Raw genomic sequence first — 23,407 nt, 5'->3', positions numbered from 1 at the left:
TTTTAATATCACACTCTAACCTACTGAGCAAACTGGCCAGCCCTAGAATGGCATTTGAGAACCACCATACCAGATAACATCTATTGCCCACCATGTTTCAGGATTAAATAGTATAGTAGTTCCCCCTTATCTATGGTTTCGCTTTCTGTGGTCTCAGTTACCCACTGAACAATACAATATTTTGAGAGAGAGACAGACAGAAACCATGTTTACGTAACTTTTATTACAGTATATTGTCATAATTGTTCTATTTTATAATTATTTATGGTTATTAATCTCTTACTGTGCCTGAATTATAAACTAAACTTCATCATAGGTATGAATGTATAGGAAAAAACACAGTATGCATAGGGTTCAGTACTATCTGTGGTTTTGAGCATCCACTGGGGGTCTTATAATGTATCCCCCTCGGATAATTGAGAACGACTGTACAAGAGCCCACCTTCTCTCATCCTCCATTTCCTTACCTGTTAAGCAAAACCACCAGTTAAAATATGCATTTCCTCTTATCTTGTTTTCCCTACTTGACAGTGGGTTCCATGGAGGATTGATATTTGTCTGATCTTTGGATGCTGAATGAGAGAGGGGTCTAAAAAGTCAAGATGTTCAGCAGTAGGTCACAAAATTCTTACTGAAAGGAAGGATGATTCCACCATTTCTCCTCTCAAGATAAAATTCTGAGTTGCAGGCAAAGCACATAGTGACAAAACAGAGGCAGGGGTTTGCCCTCAAGGGCAAAGCCTCCAGAGGAGGATGTGCTGGGCCTCTCTCTTCCCCCATCACCCTCCCTACAGAGTGAATCCACTTGATTGGCGAGTTTGGAAGGAGGTGCTAAGCACACTTAGCTTAGCCCCTTCCTCCTCTTTCTCTAGAATTTGCTTGGCTACCAGCAGAAAGCAGCAGGCATTTTGCTCTGTGAGTCCAGGCCAGTGGGAGAGATCCTTGCAGTGTTGCTAGACTATGTGGATAAATGTCCAGTTCTGAGTGAGCACAGCTAACAGACCTAAAGCCACATTCTCCAATAGCTATAGGAATAATAATCTTTTTTGGTACATATAAAGAATATTTCTATCTTTAAGCATATTAATGCAAATATTTGAAAATATAAGTCTGCTTAAAGCATTAGACATATTTCTATTTATGTCTAAGAATACTCTTGAAATTAATTCTCTTAAATTTTAAAAAATGGTTAAAAAGCTCTTACTAGTTTTCATGACTTCCATCAAACTATCATCAAAACTTAACAGAGAGATTTGGTTTTCTCCTTACTTGTCATTGGACAGATGATAAAAGCGCCTACTCACACATCCAGTACATAGCAGGCTCACAGCATCCAAGTAGGAAAATATCTTCACCAAGATTTCCAGAGGCATTCTGAGAGAGGGGTAAAAAAATCAGAAAAGTGCATCAGTGCTTAATCTATAAATTACCCAGAAAACAACTCGTTGTTACTCTCTAAACAGAAGGCCACAAATAGACCCTTCCTGTAAAGAGACAAACTGTACCCTCATCTTCAATTATTTTCCTGATTGAAGTTTTCTGGTTATTACAACTCTCCTGACACAAACCAATGGAGAGACCCAGGATACAAAGAACTGCCTTCCTCGGTGTTTTTATTACCTCCACATACAATGAACCAACAGACAGGAGTCAGCTGCCTTGCTCATGAAAGTATGATTCTTGGTGAGATAAAAGGAAATAAAAAGGACAGCGAACACATTCTTAGCTATTAATATAAGAAAAAAAAACCCAAAAACACAGAATCCCTTCTCCACCAAAAAAAAGAACGGGAAACATCACTTTGTTTCTTTCCTAACCTATGCCAGGCTCATGCACCCTCCTCCTGAAGGCCCTCACACTTTTGACTGCTTTTCTGGGGTTTCAAGGAGACAGAAAGCTCCATGAAGTTTTCTGAAGTGTCTTTTTCATTTATATGCCTAAATAAATATGACATTGATATATATATGCACTATTCCATCTACTTCTTTGTGTGTGTGTGTGTGTGTGTGTCTGGCCAGTACAGGGATCCGAATCCTTGACCTTGGTGTTACACACTATGCTCTAACCAACTGAGCTAGCCAGCAAGCCCCATTCAATCTATTTATACAATCTTTAAATTCTAAAAAACATGATAAGAATCTGAAAGTGCCTAACAAGCATTACTAGTATTAGTAAGTCACAAATGGGCCTTTATTAACTTTTATGAACCTTTGGCAAAAGGGTAAATGAAAAGGGAGCTATTGTTATGGGGAGAGGAGTCCAGGGACAAACAGCTGGTGGAGAGGGGTAACCCTTTGGCCAATTTAATATGGCCTGCCACACTCTCTACTTGTGATTTTAATAATTTAATTTTTTTTTATTTATGATGAAAATTAGGTTTTTAAATGTTTCATAGGGAAATAATCATTCCCAAAATTCTGAAAATACTGAGAAACTGGATCCTCTGAGAAAAGACAGTAATGCAACACATATTTGATACATGTAGTATGTAAGTGTTCAAAGCTTCTGAGATATTTAACCACTTTCCGAGAGTTTAAACAAGAAGATTCGCTTATGTATAAGTTAAATCCCTCCCCCCAGATGAAATCCCTTACATTAAGGTCAATAAACTAGACGCTTTCAATGAGAAAGGATCTCTAATGCTAGACATAGCAAAGATACAAGAAAACACATTTTTATGACCATTTGGATTATCCACTGCACATAGTTTTTACATTTTCATTTAACTATGTCACAGAAATTCATAGCCATTTTTTTTAAATCAGTGTAATTCAAAAAAACCTTAAGAGTTGACCCTAAAGATAACATTTCAGAAAAGCATCCATCCAACAACTGTAAGGATTATTTAACTGGAGTAAAATCCCATTCAAGGCAGGCATTAGACAGGTTTTTACCTTCCTACCCAGCAGACTAACATAATAAGAGGGGTCCTCTCTGTGTACTTCCTACTTTATAGTTAAAATGGTTAAGATCAAAGACATTCTTAATTATTGTTCATAAAGTTTCCTCTAATCTGGTACAATCAATGTTTATACTTACACTGGGTTAATGTCTGTTAGATTCCAATTATTTAACATCAGGTGGGTTGGAGACAGGGGATGACGGGGAGGGAAACGGGAGGAGGAAGGCAAGAGGCAGGATGATGAAAAAAGTTCAAAATGTCACAGCAAGGAAACTACTTTGTAGACAGGCTCCCCGTGAAAATGCGAGTTAATCTGTGCATGCTTCTTTTGAGTAGCACGGGAACTCACATATGAACATGTTTTCATCCCTATCCCACCCTGTGGGTGCATTACACTATTCCTGTATTCACAATTTACCCCTGCCGACGTCCCAATGGATAACGAGAACTTCCTCCTACCAAACCACCCATGTCTTCTCGAGGACTTCAGCTTTCCCTTCCACCTCACTCTTTCATATCATTCACATCAGCCTCTGAAAACACTCCCCAAAATATCTCATCCTAAAATCATGCTCTTCTCTTGATTCTTCCCACCTCCAATCTCTCTCCAACTAACACTATTTCTATGCTTCTCTCACTGCCAAACTTCTAGCAAAGAACAAAAGAAAACAAAAAACATGTCTACACCTGCTGCCTCCACTTCTATGCCTCCTACTTTCTTTTTGTTTTTTTAAATTTCAGTGTAAAATACAGAAAAATATAAAAATAGGTGTCCAGCCCAATCCCTTCCACCTACCTGGAACAACTTCCCTGGGACCTCCACCCACCTGCCCTCCCTGGGCAGGACTAACTGGCCTCTCCTGTTGTTGCAGCCACTCTCCTGGATTCCTCAGCCCTCACAGGTCTTCCCTGGCTCCCTGGTTGGTTCTCGAGGTCCCAGTTCCCTTGAGCCTGCCCCTGAGCCACCACCGCTTTTTTCCCTTCTGCAGTCTCTCCCTGAGACACCCCATCCACCTCCATGACTGCTCATCTCCCAGATCTCGCCCTGCGCAGACTCCCCGATACACTGTCCATCTGGCATCACCTTTCCATGTGCCCAAAGTCATCATCATGACTCTCTCTTCTGCCCCTTCTCCAATTCTTTCCCATCCCACCAGCAGCACCTCCATGTACACATCACTCAAGGCAATGGTTTCAGATTCCTACTTGATGTGTTTTCCTCTCATACCTACATCTAATACAAAAATAAGTGACATCAACTACCAAATAGATCTCAAATTTTCCCATGTCTCTCCATCTCCCCTCCTCCTAGAGAAGGACAAGTAAACAAGTAAACGAGATAACTCTAGTAATCAAGTGACATCACTCCGTACTGCAAATAAAGCCCAAACTCCTCCCTGTGGCCTAGGACCTCACACACATGTAAGCACTCGGAACTCCCCAGCTCTGGTCTCCCCCCTCACTCTTCTCCAAGCTCTTCAGTCTCAGTTTTCAGTTCTCATCTTAAATGTTGCCTCCACAGAAAAGTCTGCTCAGCGTCTCACCCCATTGAATTATGGAATCCATTTGTTTTCTCAACAGCATGTAGCCCAATTTATAATGACTGACTATTCTTTCATCTGTCTCCCCAATGAGACCACCAATTTCATGAGGTCATATGTGAATGGCTCATCAGTTGTGTCCCAGCACCAAGCACAGCATCTGGTACACAGTAGGTCCTCAAATACTTAATAGACAGATTAACTGAATTAATAAATATTTGCTCTATTTCTCATATCAGATTGTAGTATGACAGATTCTATTCCCAGAGTATGGGGTTTTAAGTTTAAACTGATGTCCTTAATTAAATCACTTTTTTGGCTTTTCTTTTTAAAAACACACTAAAATATGTACATAAAAAACTTGTACTCTGTTAGCTAATCTAATCATGATATAATATTAAAAGCCCTGAACTTTGAAATCATGCAACTTATGTTTGAATAGTTTTGCAATACATATACTATGTGGACCTTTCCTCCTCTAATATAAATGTCTCTCTATAAAAAAACCAAGCTTTCAGGGTTCTACACAAGGCTTAGAATATAGTTGGTGTTCCATAGATGTTACTACAGTATGAATCTACAGGCATATAAGCATCAATTTCAACTAACTATTTTTAAAAAATTGTTGAAAGAATTCTATGGATCTCTGTGCTAAGGGTCACACAGAATCTTGCCATGGCAAAACAGGTTCCTAAAACACAGAAAGCTAATTCAGAGAGCTCTTGAGCTTTTAGGAGAACACACTTTAATCTCCTTTCTCCTTTTTCAAGGGTCTTTAACTGGAAAGTGAAGAATGTTTTAACAAATGGAAAACTCAATTTACCTCTCGCTTTTAAAAGTTTAGTTTCATAAGACTAGTCTAATAAGGATAATGGTGACAGGCTCATGACTCATATCAAACTATCTGTGTTGTACATTGTTCCCACACAATCCTATTCTTAGAGATCTCAAAATAGCAACTTGGTATATACAGCATTACAACTGTCTCCAATAACTCCACGCCTAGAACCCCCTCACAAAGTGACAGACTACTTCTGCTACTTACCCATCCAGGGATACAGAACATTTAGAGGAGGATTTCTCACAGCGCTGTTCACATCTGGCATATTGCCTCTGAGCAGTACAGCCAGCCACAAATTGGACACCTGGCCCCTTTCTGAAAGTAAATGTGGTAAATTCAAATTATATAATTACCAAATGAGGTTCCCCTCTACAAAATTTTAAAGGATTCATAAACTCCGAAGATTACTGACTGTGAAACTTCATCTCTGCAAAGAAAGGAAGGGAAAGAGGGAGGAGGAGAGAGGGAGGGGGAGGAAGGGGGAAGGAGGAGGAGGGAGGAAGGAGGGGGTGGGGAGGGAGAGGGGGAGAGAGAGGGAGAGAGAAAAAAAGAAGTGGGGGGGGGAGAAAAGGAAGGGAAAGTAGATGGGACTGTGAAACATCTAGTGCCCTGGGTAAGTACACCTGAAGACTAGATTTATTCTGATGTCTTTTCAACCTTTTTATGCTCTCATTATAGGATGCCTGCATGTCAAAGAGTTGCTATAAAACGTATTTAATGGAAACAAAAAGGATAAAGATAAAGTATATCAACTGGTCAGTTTCTATAACACGACAAAAACAAAGATAGCATCAATCAATTCTTTAAAACTTCAGATTTGTGACCTAGAAGTCAACACAATCTACAACTTCACTGATTTTGAGGGATAATCACTGGTTCCAACTTTAGTTTTGGCAATCCTATAGCCATAGAAGTACCAAATACTCATCCATAAATTTTTTCACATTTTAACATCTCACAGTCAAAATATTTTAATTGACCGTCTTTTATTTTAGTGTTACATAAAATAATAATTTATCTTACAATCAATGGCTTTTTAGATTCAATAAAACAGAGTATAATATTTCATGCAGTTAGTCCTTATCAGAGGTTCCTAAAATAAATTTTTGTTAAGATCGGTCTTCAACAGCAGTGCTCAATAGCATCTCAGAGGGGATCTGAAACACCCAGAAAGTCATATAAACCACAGCCTACAATTTCTAGGCAGCAGCCCATCAAAAGAGCTCCTCTGAACATGCTACTTCTGGAAAGTTTTAGGAGCTGCTTCTTCAAGCAATGTACAACATGCACATTATTGGTTATTGACCCATCTCCCATCCAGCATGCTGTTCAAGGAGCAACTATATTATCCATATGCTAAGTTCACCAACAACATTGTTTCAGATATGTACTTCGTTCACTGAGAGTTTAACCACCCTTGGTTTCTCATATCAGGTTGATTCCTCAGATATATCTGGATCTAGACTAACACTCGAAAAGGATGTGGGCAATAATTGGGGGCAAAAATGAGGTGTCCGAAGAACTTGGAAGGATAATTAACCCTCTAGAAGCTGAAGTACAAAATCCACAAAGAACAGATCTCAAAAAGGATGGCCCTCTACTCTGGGCACAACCTGCTAGTAGGAAGCATAGCAGTGAAAGAAGAGGCCCTCCCCGAAGCCCTCAGCTGACCAGGTGACAGCGTAGCTTGACACCTACTGCAGAGATGATACAAGATACACATATGTGCCAGTAAGCACTCAAATCACCCATAGAACCTATCTGCCATGCGCAGCACAAACAAGTCCCCATAATCTTCTGAGCAGCTGAAGAACCAATTTCTCCCACCTTGGAAGATTTTTCTCTTTAGAAACAAGCATAATGGCTGGTACATGGTAAGCCTCCATAAATATCAGCTACTGACTACACAATGGCATCCCAACACGGAAGAGAGACTGAATAAAGCAAACTTTCTGAGATCCTGGAGGGTAACAAAAGCACTGAGGTTAAAAAAAAAAAAAAAAATGCTGGCTACACATGCCTCTCCATTCCTGCTTCAGCAAAAGGCATTCACTGTGACTTTTGTCTTATCTACTTTTCTAGCCAATGTTTTCAAGTTAGGCCAGTCCTGTGGTTTTCCACTTGTGCTCCGCAGAGCAGGAAGGAAAGGTGGAGAGAGAACAAGGAGAGATGCTAGTTTGGAAAGTTTTGCAATGCCCTCTCCCCACTTTGCCCCTTAATCAGAGAATTCTACCCATTATATATTTTTGTACTTGGTGACAATTTTGTTTAAACAAAATTTCCACAGCAGAAAGTTCTGACTCCATTGACCTAACACAGTAATCAGAAGTAAAACACAATTTCCTAATTATATTAGTTTCCTAGGGCTACCTTATCACAGTACCACAAACCAGGTAATTTATTGTCTCACATCCTACAGGCAAGAAGTTCAAACTCAAGGTGTCAGTCAGCAGGCCCGCGCTCCCTCTGGAGGCACCAGGGAAGAGCCTTTCTTTGTTTCGGTGGCTGCTGGCAGTCTTTGGTGTTCTTCAGCTATGGTGGTATCACTTCAATATCTGCCTCCACCTTCCCTCTGTGCTTGTTCACCTGTGTCTCTTCCTATAAGGACATCATTCATATTGTATTTAGGACCCACCCTAATCCGGTATGACTTCAACTTAACTAATTACATCTGCAAAGACCTTATATGCAAATAAAGGCCTGAGGTTCCTGGTAGACATCAATTTGGGGTGGGAAGGGGCGCACTCTAGTCAACACAGTAAGCAAACCTTATTTATAAAGAATACATTCTAAAATTATATGAAGCATTATTTTACAATGGTTAATTACTCTTATAAAGTCTATATTGACCTATATTACATATTCGAAGATAAAACATCTTCAATTGACAAAGGTTTATTATTTTTTTTTCCCTCTGACTGGTAAGGGGATTGCAACCCTTGGCACAGTGTTGTCTGCACCATGCTCAGCCAGCGAGTGCACCGACCATCCCTATACAGGATCCGAACCCGCGGCCTCGACGCTACAAGCACCACACTCTCCTGAGTGAGCCACGGGTCCGGCCCTGACAAAGGTTTCTGAACACTTAAACTCTAAGTAAAAAGAACTTCTATTATTCTTCCATCAAATAATAACAATTTCTATCAGGAGTTCCCATCCTGTGACCCTCAGACCCATGGGAGTGTGAGGGATTGTACCAAAAAGCCTGTGAGTTCATATACACCCTAGATATTACATGAAGACTAAGTAATATCTCTCACTTAAATATACTATTTTTTTTAATATAAAGAAATATTGTTGTGGTTAATCAAATGTAAATTTATTTAAGAGTATTACAAAATTGTTAACAGCTTTTTGTCATTACATATTTCCTCAATAAAATGATGCCAGAAAAATAAAAGCTATTACCCTAGACCTTTCCAAGAGAACCAAAGAAAAGCAAATTAATACAATGCATCAATTTTAATCTAGAAAATTGGCAAAGACCAAATAAATGATAAGGGCTCATGTTGGCTATGTTACAGAGAAACAGGTATTTTAATTCACTGCTGGTAGAATAAGAGAAAGTGGTACAAGCTTCATGGAAAGTCAAATCTGGTGGTATGAACCAAGATCCTTGCAAGGCACATAAATTTTTTAAGCCAGAAATTCCACCTCTAGTAACATACTCTACAGGAAGAAAATGTGTCCAGGTAGTACACTCAAGTAATCCTGTAATCATCTCAAAGTTGTCTGCACTGAGAAAAAAATACTAGAAAAATTATAGGGATGGGTTAATCTGTACGGCCTCCATATACTTAACAATGTTCTGTCAAAAATACAGATTCATCACAGGTGAAAGTGTCTGAAACAGAAATAGGTCCATGCTGTCTTCCAGGTGTCTGCATGGCATGATCCCTCACCTCTTTCAGGCATTTATTCAAATGTCACCGTCCCACTGAGACCTTCCTTGACCATGCTATCTGAAACTGCAATCCAAACCCTACACATACACATTTTATGCCCTTTCCATATTTTTTCTCCTTGGCACATATCACCCTCCAACACTGTACACTTTACTATCTGTCTTGTTTACTATTGTTGGAATGTAAACTCCACATGTGCAAGTACACTGCATAAGTTTTGGTCACATATGCAGGTACACTGCAAAAGTTTTGATTATTCAGCACCCACAACATGCCTGGCATACAAACAGCATTCAATAAATACCTGCTAAATTAATAACATTTTCCCCAAAAACCTTTGTGTTAATTTTACACACCAGGAAGATGCCCTGTGTATCCCCTGTCCACTAGCACCTACCCATTTGAGAAGCACAGTCCAGGATGTTCAAATGTTTCAAACCTACTGGTTCAGTCCATCAACAAGTTCTTACTGAGAAGATTAACTTACTTATCCAGAACTTATGAAAGACTACTGTGAAAACTCTCATGAAGTAAATAAAATCACCTGTTTCACAAATACATGCACATAAAAAATACATAAAATATGATTTTACTTACAATTTTGGATTCCTCAAAATCATGCTATAACTCTCCCACTCAAAGACAGTTTTAAATTAATCAAGCAAGTAAATCCTGTTTGGTTCTAGTTTTTGTTTGTTTGTTTAAAGTACCAAAGTCTTTTCCCTAATCTGAATCCCAAATCCAATAGCAAATGAATATGCCCATCTTTGACTAAAACATTTAACAGTTATTTATTCAATTCTGCAAATACTTCTTAATCACATACTCTAAACAGGGTAATATGCTAAATGCTTTAAAACTTATTTCATCCGCCTTTAATTGCAATACGAAGGACTTTTTATTACAAACATGCTTTCACACTTTAAAAATGTTACAGCCTACTTTTGCTGTTTTGTTTTTCCACAGTTAAAATAGATCTCATAGAGTCCCTCATTTCACAGATTAGAAGACTAAGGCTCTAACGAGTCAATAAAGGGAACATGTTTAAGGTCCCAAGCCAGAGGCAGAAAACCCCAAAGACCTCATCTCCTGTCTTTTCAGAGCTCTTTTTACCAAATCTTAGATAGGATTAAACATCTTAATATAACTTTTGGGACTATTGAAAGCACATCCCCATTTCTACATAAAATAAACCAAATGCACATTTCTAAGGGCCACACAATTAACTAATCAATAAGTTCCATGCATGCCCTCATGCAGATCTATGTCTACAAGGTTAAGTGTACGCATATACTGATATACTTAGTAAAAAAACATTTAGTTTAAAAAAAATTTTTTAAGTAACAGATTTTTGTCTGATAACTTTAAATAAGATCAATATTTTACTGAGGGTTGCGATCCGTTGCCGGACACGGAAAAAACAGACAAAAGACAAAAAAAAAAAATAAAAAAATAAAATAAAATAAAATAAAATGTATGTCCCTGATTTTTAATATATAGTAAATCAAGCCAGTTACAAATTAAGCCAACTTGATATGCTTTCTGCCATATTTCTTAGTTTGTGCTACTTACATATTCACATTTTGTGTTAAAAAGGGAACCACTGATTACTTATTAACATCTAATTTTCCACAATGAGACATTAAAAATAACCACCTGCTTAGACCATAGCCAATCATTGTGTTCCTAGCAGCTGACTTTTCTTTACCAAAAAGAATGTATATATCTCCAGATTACAGGTTGAAATGCAGGTTCCTATGGCAGGTATAGTGACAGGAACTCTATATCGTTCCACCAGGAAGTTCACTCAATTTACGAAAGAATAAAAGATTCATCACATAAAATCATTCTGCTTCCCCCCAACAGAACACTATATAAAGACTAATAACAGTGGCATAGTGGCAAATTGATTACAAGTTCAAGTTTCCTATTTAAATTCAGTCTTACGTAATAGAATTTTTGCAGGCACTGTCACAAGGCCTGTGGTATGTCTAGGATTACAGCTTTTCAATTAAGAACTGTCACGACACTGAGGAACAGGGCTGTGCTTCTGAAATCGAGGTTATGGAGACATGAGACATAGTCCTGGAGATTCAGCGAAAAAACAACAAAACTACAAAACTTAATTAAACTAGTAATAGAACCCCTTTTTATGCTCAAACATACACATTTGGTTTATTAAAAGGCAAAATATGCAAGACTTCTTACAGCTACAAGCCAAGGAGCCTTAGAAGCAAAAAGATAAGCCTTAAGAATGTAAACTGTTCTTGGCATTATCTCTCCACCTTGTAAACTTACTGGGGTGATGGATACAGGTCTAGGGACAACATACGATAAAATGAGAGGAATTTTATAAGGAACCATTATAGCACGTTGACAGTGACATACCGGATCATTTTACTCCTTCCGAAAGCAGATGCAGCCTCCTGCTGCATGCCCCTTTCCTATCTCACTCCTCAAAGTTGCCTTCTCTCTCACTGTAGCAGAGAAGCACCTTCAGTTCCAGGGAACGCCAAGAAAAATGGAAGAGACGCGCCTCTAGGCACCAGGACAAGAATACAACAGGCCCCTACACCTAGCTAGGGAAACCGGCAGAATAGGATTAAGAGTTGAGCATCAAGGCGTGGCTGTCTAGAAAGTAACTTGGCCCTGACATCAGACTGCAGAAAGTGCTGCCCAGGAAAAGAAACCCCCAGACCAACCCGCCCGACAAGAGTTATCTGCTGAGAGGTGGTGTGTGCTCCATTCAGGAGACATGGGCGGGAGAGACAATCGATGGGATTTTGATGCGTAGATTCCACTTCTCTAAGTTATAAGGTCATAAAAAAGACGAAAGGTGATTCCCAGTTCCGGAGGAACAAAAATACTAACACTGGAGCAAAGCACAAGTGAACTTCGGGCACGCGTCCTGGAGGAGCAGGACTGCAGGCGGGGACTTTCAGCAGGCGGGGACCTTCAGCAGGCGGGGACTTTCAGCAGGCGGGGACTTTCAGCAGGCGGAGACTGGCGGTCTGCACCTGTCCTCGCGCCTGCAGCGCATCCCTCTGCCCGCAGGCTCCCTGCCAGACAGACACGGGGAAGCACAGAGGGGCTTGCCACGCTCCCGCAGTGCCTACTATCCGGACGTACGAAAGGATAATGTCCTCGGGAAGCTACGCTATTTGTGTCTTAACTGGGGTATCCCACATTTCCAGGTTGAATGGATTTCTTTCAGCTGCTCTTCCAAATCTTTCCCCCATTAAAATGAGCCATGGACCAGAGCAGAATGAAAATACACTGGAAAGAATGGCGGTGGGAGGGTGGGGGCAAAGAGGAGTTTCCCCCACCGGACGGACCCCAGCCGCGGCCCCCGACTGTCACCTGAACCCGGAGGTCCCAGCGGGCCCCACGGCCTCCGCGACACTCCCCGACGCCGCGCCACGGAGGGTCCGCTGCACCGCCTGGAGACCGAGCCAGCGCTGCTTCAGGAACCGACCACGTCCGGTCGCCATAGATACCCCTCAGGGACCGCCCGGGGGCAGACCGGGGAAGGGAGGAGCTCACCGGCCCCAGCGACGGTTGAAATGAGGCGCGCTACGCCCCCGCGACGGTTGAACTGAGGCGCGCCACGTCCCCGTGCGCGTGCGCAGATGTGCAGACGGCCTAGTACCCGCGCGAGCTCGCAGGCAAACCCGGAGACTCGGCAGGCATTAACGCCGCCTCACAGAGCGGTGTTCTAGAAACCTCTGGGGCTCGGCTTCTTTCCGATGCCGTGACGTTATGACACAGAGGGCGCCAGGCGGCACGCCCGCCGCTCGGAGTTTAAGGCATCCTCGCCTGCTTGTGGCGGCGTCATTCAACTCCACTTGCTGGCCGTTTACTGTTTGGTTTTTCTGGAGATGGAACTAAAACGCAAAAACTAAATTATTTATCGATGAGGAACGGCAAAGCCATAATCAGATGGGGAATTTCCCAGCTTACGCAATCCTCTCTAGAAGGGTCACGAGAACAAGCAGTTTGTAATCGCTAATTTGACTTCTGCAAGTCCCACTTCTAGTACGCAGGAACTGAAGCAGACTTCCCCGCCCCCTCCCCCACGGTCCTGACTAACCGAGGACGTGGGGCGCATGCGCAGGCGGCCCGCGCAAAGGCGTCTGGGAGGTGCAGAAAAGGCAAGCGCCGGCTCTGGCCGCCTTGCCTTGTGGGAGATGTAGTCCCTTGTACCTTCTCCCACTGCGGCAACGCTGTTGAAAGTGAGAGCCTCAAACCCCTGTTCCCAGAATTCCTAGGGGTTCCCAGGTGACCTTGCAAAGGCATGGCGGGCAGAGTGTGAATGTCAGCCTGGAAAGTAATCCTAGCATTTAATTAAAATAAAAAGAGGACAGAAAGGAAAATGGACATCAGTTTCTCTCGGGAGACTTTTCGTTTAGTATACGCTGCTGGAGCTAGCGTTTTTGCCTAACACGCCGTGTAATGCGAGTGTGTAGACTTGAGTACGTGTCTGGCTGGGTGTGTAGTGGATCGTGAAGCTTTGCTAATGGTAGTGAGCATCGTTCCTAAGCGGAACAGTTTTCTATGAACATGATTTGTACTTTTCTACGAGCTGTATGGTATACGGAGAAGCTGCACAGGTCCTCGGGGAAGCGATTGTTTTTGCCACACTTCGTGCTTAAAGCTTGCATGAAGACTGGGCCCGCTTTGGGATGGGAGCTTCGAGAGCCGAAGAAAACGGTGCGACCTAGATGTATCTTTGGGGTCACCCAGAAAACCATCTGGACGCAGGGGCCGAGCCCCCAGAAAGCAGAGGACAGCAGTAAGCAAGTGTCTGTGCACAGAAGTCAGAGCGGGGAAACCGCCATCTCAACGTCACAGAAAGGTAAAAAGGAATACTTTTGTAGTGATCAGTCTTCCAACAAACGTGACAGGAGCTGCCAATGCCCTTTTACACCAGATTCACTAAAAATGGCAAAACAATTCATGCAAATTAAAAAGTAGAACTGTTAAACACAATTCAGGACCGGAGAATAAGACTAAAATTTTCCTCACAAATTTGGACTCAGATTCGAAAGGTGATCCTGAATTTGAAAAAACTTTGTTGCATTATGTCTAGGAAGTTTTTCTCAACTTTTGTTAGTTCTGGTGTATGTAATAGAGAGTAATTGGATACGATAAATAGAAAAAAGAGATTTGTGAGTCATAATAGTGAAAACTATGTAGTTCACCTCAATAAACACGTTTGTTGAGTAACTGCTGTTGTATTCAGATATTGTTAGACTCTATAGATTACATAATTAAAGATGTTGAAAACATTCCTTGCCCTCAGATGTTATGTGCAGTAATAGAACGTATGAAATAGGATGAAATGAAATTTTCTCAGGGAAGTCAGAGATGTTTTCACATGTATTTTAATTTTTTTATGGTATATTTCTTCATGTCACAAAAATAACAGGAGGCAAAGAAAGTGATTCAAACACCCATGATTATATCATGCAAAGACGACTATTAATATTTGGGTTTGTGTCATTTCAATGCATGTACTTTCTAATAATTTTTTACCAAAAAACTTGAATTGTATCTTACTAATTGTTTTGTAGTCTGCTGAATATGTCAAAAATATAATCTAGGGTTTCATTCATAACAGCAGTTCAGCATGAAGGACAGGCCTTATTCAGAGGTGAAAGACATGGAAGTGTCAAACAGCATGTATGTCAGGTCATCTAGCTCAAGCAGTAGTGCTGCTTGCACTGCAGGCTGGCCCTGCTGCAGAGCCCTTCCCTAACCTGGACCTCTTTCACAGGTGATAGCCGTCCTTGTTACTCAGTGAGTGCAGTATTCCCAAATGTGGAATATGCTGCCTCTAGAATCCAAAGGCTTATCAAGCATTGTGGTAGGTAGAAGATGCAATAATTTATTTCTTGGGATAGGATGTCCTGATGTGCTCCAGTGTACCACTATGAGTTTCACTGATGTGGTTGGCAAGCCTCTGAATCTCTGTTGGGCCCATCACTCACACTTGGAGCACACATCTTATGAAACCTTCTAATACACTTGCCACTTGTTACTTATTAGCTCTAACATGATGGCATAGATATAGTAGACAAGTGTGATATTCTACTGAATGTCACAGCATTGTCCAAATAAAACTTTCTGCAATGATGGAAATGTTCTATATCTGTACATTCCGATATGGTAGCCACTAGCCACATGTGGCTACTGAGCACTTGAAATGTTGCTGGTGTGACTCAGGAACTGAATTTGTTCAATTTTAACTAACTAAAATAGCCATGTGATGGAGTTTGGATGTGATGTCCCCTCCAAAACTCATGTGGAAATTTGATCTCCAATGTGGCAGTGTTGGAAACTGATTGAGTCATGGGGGTGGATCCCTCATGAATGGATTAATGCTCTCCATGGGGGAAGGGAGATTAATGAGTGAGTTCTCGCTCAATTAGTTCCCGCGAGAGCTCGTTGCTTACAAAGACCCTAGAACCTTCTCTCTCTCTCTTGCTTCCTCTCGCCATGTGATCTGCTTGTACCCACCGGCTGTCTGCCACTTTCCGCCATGAGTAGAAGCAGCCTGAGGCCCGTGCTAGATGCAGCTGTCCCAGAATCGTAAGCCAAATAAACCTCTTTTCCTTATAAATTACCCAGTCTCGGGTATTCTGTTATAGCAACACAAAACGGATTAAAACACCATGAATGACTAGTGGCTACTATATTGGACAGCCCAGATCCAGAAGGTTCTGGACCCTTGAGACTATGACAGATCGTGGGAGAATTAGCAAATCCTGGCATGACCATAAATGTAACTATTATCTGTTTCATGTTACTACATACTACTGCTGCTGCTTCTCAGTAGAGATGGAAAAGAAGGCATTCTTCAGATCATTAGGCTGTGCTATTGTGTTCCCATAAAGTTACCGCATCTAGCATTGCATCTGTATTGGGGCTACTACTTGGTTGAGTTTGCAGTGAACTGCTATCATTCTCTAGCCTCTCTCTGGTTTTTGTAAGGCAAAGCCTGGTGAATTAACATGGGAATATGATGGGAACCACTGCCCCTGTATCTTTAGGTCTTCAAGAATAGCACTTTTTCTGCCATTCCCCCTTAGATGTGATCCTGTTTTTGATTTACTATCTTGGTCAGTTGGGACAATTTCAGAGGTTCCCATTCAACTTTTTCCTCTGTGATAGCTCTTAACCCACCTCCAAAGGAGCTAAAGTAGGGGTGGTTGTTGCCCATGACTTACTGTATTCATTACGATTACACATTTGGAAATCAGGGGAATGACTACCAGATAAGTCCCTGGCACAGAAGTCAGAGTGGGAAAACCTTCTTACAAGCTACACTGTTTATTACATGGCCCCCTACGCACCTAGCAGGGGAAGGGGCGGGGCGGGGCGGGGCTTCATGCGGAGAACACGCACAATGACTCTTCAGATCTTTGGGTATCATTGTCAGCACAGACTCTGTGTCCAGGTTGATAGCTACAAGTCCCTTGGTAAAGTACCAGGGAAATCATACATTTATTCAGGTCCCACACGAGAGACCTTCAGTAAATGGGTTCCAGGTATGAAAACTGGCTCAGGTGCAGAAACTGGGGTAGTGATCATGACTTTGCTTTAGAGTGGCTGTCTTCAGCCTCCTGATCATCGTAATTAATTCCTCATGATATATATAACTGAGCAATATGCTTGTCAGCTGCCCATCAGTCTTACCCTTGAGAACACTGCATTCTAGTAATCATCTCTGTTGCTCTCTGCAGGTCGTTCTTTCATCCCCATGGCTGTCAGGGAATTCTGCTCTGTAACAGTGTTCCTGTGACTTCTTTACAGCTCTGGTAAACAGTGTCCTTCATGCTCTCCTAGGGAACATAGTCAGCTGGTGGGTTTTCAGGCTCTGAGCCTGTTGAGCATTTTCTCCACAGTTTGCCACGTCTGTTCTGGCATTTTTTCTCCCCTTAATGTGGACCAGTCACTGTCTCCATGTTTCCAGGAGCAAACCTAGTTGTGTATCAGTCCTCAGGTGCTCACCTGATTGTTGAATTCTTCATCACAGGACAGTGCTCTGAGCCGGTTTTGTGTTCTTTGCTCCTTGTTATACCACCCTTAAACATACAGCTGTATGAGTTCTCCCAGCTCACATGTGACTTACGTTGTAACTTGGCCAGGAGGGGAAGTGGAAGAACCTCCTGAGGGGGGCACGTGCCTTGCTAGGCAGAAACACCACCCGCCCCTCATCTTCAAGAAGGAGGAAGTGCTAACCTTTAACAGGGAGAAATGAGCCAACTCTGAAAGGGTCAAGAAGAGAAAGGTAGGGAGTGAGCAGCTTCCACTGGAGACAGCTATAAAGTAACACTTGAACAGAAGTTTTTAAAATGTATGGAATATGGATAATATTCAGCTTTACACATAGTAGATACACAGTAGCTGTTTGTGATTGAATAGAGAAGACCATCTGTCATGTACACAAAGCAAGGTAAGAATGAGTCTGTTGGGAGGGCCAACCAGGAGTCCAGGTGCTGGGGCCAATGACTGAATTTGGATAATAGGAACAAACATGGCTACTTATTAGTACAGTTGTTACTGTATTCTCAACTCGGGGCTTCATACATAGCTGGCTGGTTAACATTTATTGATGGTTATTCCGTGACATTAATAGAGAATAGAATGAGATGTTCTCATTGTAGGCCTCTCAACTTCTGGACCTTGGTAAGGAGATTGAATTTGTGGTGACAATTATTTGGATCACTCCCATGAATTACATAGATTCTGGCAGATACAATCTTTTTATTATTTGAATCACATCTTTTAAGTTAGGAAACTGTACTGAAAACTTGAAGGACTGTGCTATGCTAAAGACTACTTTTAAATAAGTGTTGTTTTATAAAAGTAATAGAAGCTTTTGTACAAAAGGGAAAAGTGGGGGAAACATTACAATAACAACAATCTGTGTTAAAATTCTGTTGTTTTTCTGAAAAAAAAATTGTAAGAGATTTTTATTTAAGAAGTCTGGGTTTCTAATGTGCTGAATAGATTAATCCGTAAATATAATAACATGAGATGATTCACTTTTTTGGCATCAGTGAAAAAGTGTCATTGTGATTGTACTGTTATACAGCTCTTTGCATGTATGTGAAAATAGGTGTATATGAGTGTGTGTGTTTATGTATGGCTATACATACATATATATTCTGTCCCATAACAATGCCTTGATTGGATTTAATTCTCAGAACTTCTATTTAATCAGTACGTGCATCTTAAATTAGATTGAAAAAAATAAGTAGTACACTGTCTGTGTTGATTCTTCATTTTTTAAGTTTGTTCAATTCATAAATCTTTCTGGCCAACCAAATTCCTGTGCTGAATTCAACTGTCTTTATTTTATGCACCAGTTGGTGGAGGGTAGGGAATGGCATTTGGGAACATTACTGTTAAGAGTTGATGACCATTTTGGTCTCTTGTCCCTTTGGTTGACAAAGCAAACGCTTTTCTTAATCTGTGAATGGCAGATTTGTGTCCAGAGTTGCCTAATTTGTGACAGGTGTTTCCAGTCTGAGGGACTGGATCACTTGTTAAAAGGAACTCTTCATCCTATAAGTCAGTATTGAAATTATAATATTAAATATAATAAAAGTATAGATTCCTAGGCCCTGTTCCAAGAATTCTGAGGTTCTGATGCACAGGGATTTGAGAACAACTGCTGCAGAAGACACATGGACCCCACGGGCTTTGATCCTGAGTTTGTGTTTCACCTGCTAGAAACATGGAGCAGCGAACACGCCTGCTTGTAGCTAGCACATGTGTAACGCATTGCTGTTTTCTCTTTACAGTGAAAGAGGCTGGAAGAGATTTTACCTACTTAATAGTGGTGCTTATGGGAATCAGCATTACAGGTTGCAAAAAACAGCAAGTATAACACCCCTAAATATCCTTTTAATTTACCTTTTTGTCTTGGTCTTGCTTTCCTTCATCTTCTTTTTTCTGTGATTTTCAGGTGGCTTGTTTTACACGATTTTCAAAGAACTCTTTTCTTCATCCAGTCCTAGTAAGATATATGGGAAAGCCTTAGAAAAATGCAGATCACATCCTGAGGTTAGTTCTCAAGCTTGACTTACATGGACTCTGATGCTAAAGAGAAATGTTGAGGAGAAGGCAGCGGGAGAAATTCAAGTAACAGTTTTGAAACTAGTGAAATTCATATAATGGTACACAGTGGTTGGATTGTGATTATGTTATTAGGTCTTTGTTCTGTGCTTGAAACACTTTGATTAAGAGCACCCAAAGGTCATTGTATGGATGTTTTCACCCTAATTGTACAAGAGAGTCATTTTATTAGTTGTTCATAGATATTAAATGCTTAGAATACACCAAAGTATCAAACTCATGGGATAAATTTCTAGTCTTTTAAAAACAGCCAGATTCTTGGCCTCATAATCATAGTGTAATTGTCGACAGTAGCTGAATGTATTACGTGCCATGCATATGCTTAGTGTCTCAGTGAACCATCTTTATTAAGTCTCACAGAAACCGTTTGCATTGGGTACTACTTTCATCTCCAGTTTGCAGAAGGGGAAACTGATACAGAGTTTAAGTAGCTCCATCACGAACACTGTGGGAGAGCAGAACCTGAATCTAGGTTTGTCTGATTCCAAAACTTACGCTTTTAGCCTCAGCCATTCCCTGGGAGGAACAGACATATAGAAAAGCTGCCTCAATTCTTTGAAGAACTCTGTGCAGAAGGAAGGCTTTAGATAGCACAGGGTAGCCTGTAAGATGCCAGGTTTCTTACTCCCTGAGCAGAAGTACTCACTGAAATCCTAACTATCTCACCTTGAAAGATAATGGCAGATAGCATCATAAATATCACAGCCCAAGCAGGAATGTCAGGGAGACCTAGACTTTTAATCCCTAGCAAGGGGAAAGGGACATAATCCGTGGATGGCTCAGCATATACGCTCTGCGCTGGTGTTCCTTGGGGCACTGGCTCTGAATGCTCCATCCATTGAAGCTCATGGTCTCTGGCATCTTCTTAAATCCACTGATTTCTCTAGTTGGACCCCTGGCAGTCTGTGGGAACTGTGGAGGTGGAGGCACAGTGGGAGAAGTATTCCTGAGTGAGTTAAAAATCAGCAGGGAATACAGAAGGTTCCCATTGTAGCTATTGGGAGTCCAAATTATGTCTGAGAGACACTCTTTACTGACTACAAAAATAAACATGGGTGATAACCTCAGTAAATGTTAGGACAAATCTCTGTGAGGAAAGATGTGAAGAGCTGCTGTGTTATTCACAAGCTTAGCCTTTCATAGAATTTTCAGCATTTTGAACAAAACAAAACTCCACACAATAAACACAAAGAGTGAGATATCATTAAAGTCATAATTTGCTGCCTAAGAGCTCGATAAATAATAAACTTTAACATTTTTGTCAACATTTTTTAAGGGCCTTCTTTTTGCAGAGCACCATGCCTGCTTGAAAAATAGAAAATTCAAATGTTCCGATAGTGATGTGTTTATTTAGTAAATTATTTGGACACTTGTTTCATTTGTTTCAGCTACAGAGTTCTTAAATATCTGTTGTATATCCTTCATTTTTATTTATCCTGGCAAATGTCATGCTGAAGATACTCAATGAAGACACAAAATACGAAAAATTTTATAGAGTTGAGGGCCAAATTTTTTAAATTTGACATCAAATTTGTATTTTTTAGGGAGAGTTCTAAAGTATTTGTATTTTAAAGTCAATAAAACTGCATTTCTACTTCATGTAAATTTTCCCATTAGGAAAAATTGATTTACACCTTAAGATCTGGTTTATTTTAAATATTGTCATTATTACTTGTCCTCCCCCCCACACACATGCACACTATGTTTAAAGACTGGAAAAATCATTTTTATCTCATAGAAATGTTCATACATTTTACTTTCAAACCATAAAGGGCTAATAGAGAAATATTTGAACCCTTGTTTTGTTGGGTTTTGTGAGGGGACTGGGAATAGCTGCACTTGGACCTACACTGTTCTGAAACTACAAGTAACATCATAACCTCTCATGTTTTGATCTCTGTGCATGAAACATTTGTTTAAATTATTTACCAATGATTTTTGCATCACCTTTTCTTTTTTCAGTTTTTTCATGATTGTGATCCTCGTTTTTGAAAGGGTTCTAGGCTTACTGTTTTGTTTTGTTTTCCTAAAACAAGTCACTTGGTTTGTCAGAAAGTATTTTCCTACAAAGCTTAGAAAATAACAGTAAATGAAGATTTGTCTTTATTCTGCAGGTGATCGGTGTCTTTGGTGAGCCTGTTAAAGGCTACGGGGAGATGACCAGGCGTGGTCGGAGGCAGCACGTCAGGTACCACAGTTTGCTTGAGTTTGGACAGCTTGGGGGTAATTTTTAAATGAAAGGAACTTAGACTTAAGTTCTGTCATTTTCTTGAGGGGCCGAGCCCCCAGAAAGCAGAGGACAGCAGTAAGCAAGTGTCTGTGCACAGAAGTCAGAACGGGGAAACCGCCATCTCAACGTCACAGAAAGTGAAAGAGGCTGGAAGAGATTTTACCTACTTAATAGTGGTGCTTATGGGAATCAGCATTACAGGTGGCTTGTTTTACACGGTTTTCAAAGAACTCTTTTCTTCATCCAGTCCTAGTAAGATATATGGGAAAGCCTTAGAAAAATGCAGATCACATCCTGAGGTGATCGGTGTCTTTGGTGAGCCTGTTAAAGGTTACGGGGAGATGACCAGGCGTGGTCGGAGGCAGCACGTCAGTTTTATTGAATATGTAAAAGACGGGCTGAAACACACACGTGTAAAATTCTACATCGAGGGCTCCGAGCCAGGGAAGCACGGAACGGTGCACGTGGAGGTGAAAGAGGTGAGCCTCATGGCTGGGGAGCCAAGGGATTCAGGCACAGTGGCATTTAAGCACTACAAAGGAAAATAACCCCTGCAAATACTTTTTTTTCAGAACCCACAAGGTGGTGAATGTGACTTTCGATATATATTCGTAGTATTCTACATCGAGGGCTCCGAGCCAGGGAAGCACGGAACGGTGCACGTGGAGGTGAAAGAGAACCCACAAAGTGGTGAATGTGACTTTCGATATATATTCGTAGATGTTGAATCCTATCCTAGAAGAACTATTGTCATTGAAGATAATCGATTCCAAGATAATTAAGAGAATCAAGCAGGCATGCTGCTACCTGATGGATGTCGAGTGGCCCAGACTCACTGCTCTCATCTTCTCTGCTGTCTTCCAGAATCTTCTCAAAAGAAGACAGGGAAAAGTGTATAGGTTATAGTTAATGTAATAGGATACTTATTGCATTTAGACAAACTAAATTAGAGGTTTTCTTGTGGAAAAAATATGAGATAAAGCATATGTTATGTTATTTCATTGACTTGTTGATCATAATGGTATTTCTGCATTTCTGCTCTACTTAACATCTTTACGATGAGAAATTTTTGTTACTGAAAATTTTACGCCAGGTAAATAAAGAAAAGAGATTTCAGTATTATATGCCTTTTTTATATTGTATGACTGCATAAAGCCTGCAGAATGAAATTAAAAATAACCAAAAGATGTCAGAAGCAGCTTCCCTCCATTTACTGTGGAATCTGACTTGAGAAGAACATGTGAAAATATTTGAGAACTGTGGTAAACCAAATGATAAATACCTTCTTCAAAATTATCACAGAAAGATTGTATACATACATTGTATGATTTTTAGGAATCTATCTCATATTTCCCTCCTCCATTAATTAAGACCATTGTACAAGGGTGCTTCAGAAAGTTCATGGGAAAATAGAATTAAAAAGATAAAACAAATCCTTCCACAAACTTCATTTCAAGCATCCTCATACATACTGGGAAAAGTACCTGCTCCAAAACTGGGTGGACCTGGGCTGTCTACCCAGCAGGTGTGTGGGCCTGTGCAGGTACCTTAGCCTTGTCAAACCTCATTGTTCTGTGGTTTGCTTGGGTGACCAAGTGAGATGACAGGTGCAAGTGCCTGGCCAATAGAAGGCACTCATGAAGTGTCTCCGTCCCCTTCAGAACTCGCACCAACACTTCATGCTGCCAAAAGAAGCATGGAAATAAATGATCGCTTACAATGATCCTGACCACATGTATAAGTGCTATGTGTGCTGGGAGAGGTCTAGAAATATCTTTTTCTGTGGTGGCTTCAATGGGATGGGATTGCCCAGGAGGAGCAGGAAAAGGGAGGGTGGTGGCC

At 40.9% G+C, this 23,407-nt stretch overlaps 2 protein-coding genes across 8 annotated transcripts in view; one reads left to right on the top strand and one right to left on the bottom strand.

The window, feature by feature from the left end:
- Positions 1 to 12,528, bottom strand: part of FBXO15 (F-box protein 15) — a 56,046-nt gene extending 43,518 nt beyond the window's left edge. Inside the window, exons 1-3 of one of the 3 annotated variants that reach the window (XR_552022.1) lie at positions 11,578 to 12,528; positions 5,489 to 5,599; positions 1,270 to 1,374 (exon numbers count right to left, since the gene is read on the bottom strand). Coding sequence is in view for 2 of the 3 variants with exons in the window: in XM_008592614.1 (XP_008590836.1) it covers positions 1,270 to 1,374; positions 5,489 to 5,599; positions 11,578 to 11,624 (263 nt within the window). In the remaining variant the exon portion in view is untranslated. The remainder of the gene's footprint in view (positions 1 to 1,269; positions 1,375 to 5,488; positions 5,600 to 11,577) is intronic. The other 2 variants (XM_008592614.1, XM_008592615.1) reach the window with 2 other exon arrangements.
- A 943-nt stretch (positions 12,529 to 13,471) lies between these two features.
- Positions 13,472 to 22,757, top strand: TIMM21 (translocase of inner mitochondrial membrane 21 homolog (yeast)). Of its 5 annotated transcripts, XM_008592609.1 has the most exons (6): positions 13,472 to 14,044; positions 19,002 to 19,064; positions 19,166 to 19,263; positions 21,450 to 21,523; positions 21,939 to 21,990; positions 22,189 to 22,757. In XM_008592609.1, the coding sequence occupies exons 1-6, from the start codon at positions 13,744 to 13,746 to the stop codon at positions 22,345 to 22,347; spliced, it is 747 nt and encodes a 248-aa protein (XP_008590831.1). In that variant the 5' UTR covers positions 13,472 to 13,743; the 3' UTR covers positions 22,348 to 22,757. The 5 variants fall into 5 exon arrangements, with proteins under 5 accessions (XP_008590831.1, XP_008590834.1, XP_008590832.1 ...); XM_008592612.1 differs by lacking the exons at positions 21,450 to 21,523; positions 21,939 to 21,990; positions 22,189 to 22,757 and adding an exon at positions 19,688 to 21,440; XM_008592610.1 differs by lacking the exons at positions 19,002 to 19,064; positions 19,166 to 19,263; positions 21,450 to 21,523 and having other exon boundaries at positions 13,476 to 13,950; positions 21,610 to 21,990.
- The last annotated feature ends 650 nt before the right edge of the window (positions 22,758 to 23,407 follow it).

Source organism: Galeopterus variegatus, unplaced genomic scaffold, assembly GCF_000696425.1.
Source record: "Galeopterus variegatus unplaced genomic scaffold, G_variegatus-3.0.2 Scaffold8103, whole genome shotgun sequence".
Classification (NCBI taxonomy): Eukaryota; Metazoa; Chordata; class Mammalia; order Dermoptera; family Cynocephalidae; genus Galeopterus; species Galeopterus variegatus.
Note: the sequence above shows the minus strand (reverse complement) of the source record. Positions and strands in the feature narration are given on the sequence as shown.

Excerpts from the sequence above, each read along its gene's own strand:
- TIMM21 (XM_008592613.1), top strand. The coding sequence starts at position 13,744 with ATGAACATGATTTGTACTTTTCTACGAGCTGTATGGTATACGGAGAAG. Across the intron at positions 13,969-21,624 it reads AGGGGCCGAGCCCCCAGAAA|AAAGCAGAGGACAGCAGTAA; the intron begins GCAGAGGACAGC and ends CCGAGCCCCCAG. Across the intron at positions 22,036-22,233 it reads ACGGAACGGTGCACGTGGAG|GTGAAAGAGAACCCACAAAG; the intron begins GTGAAAGAGGTG and ends GTGCACGTGGAG.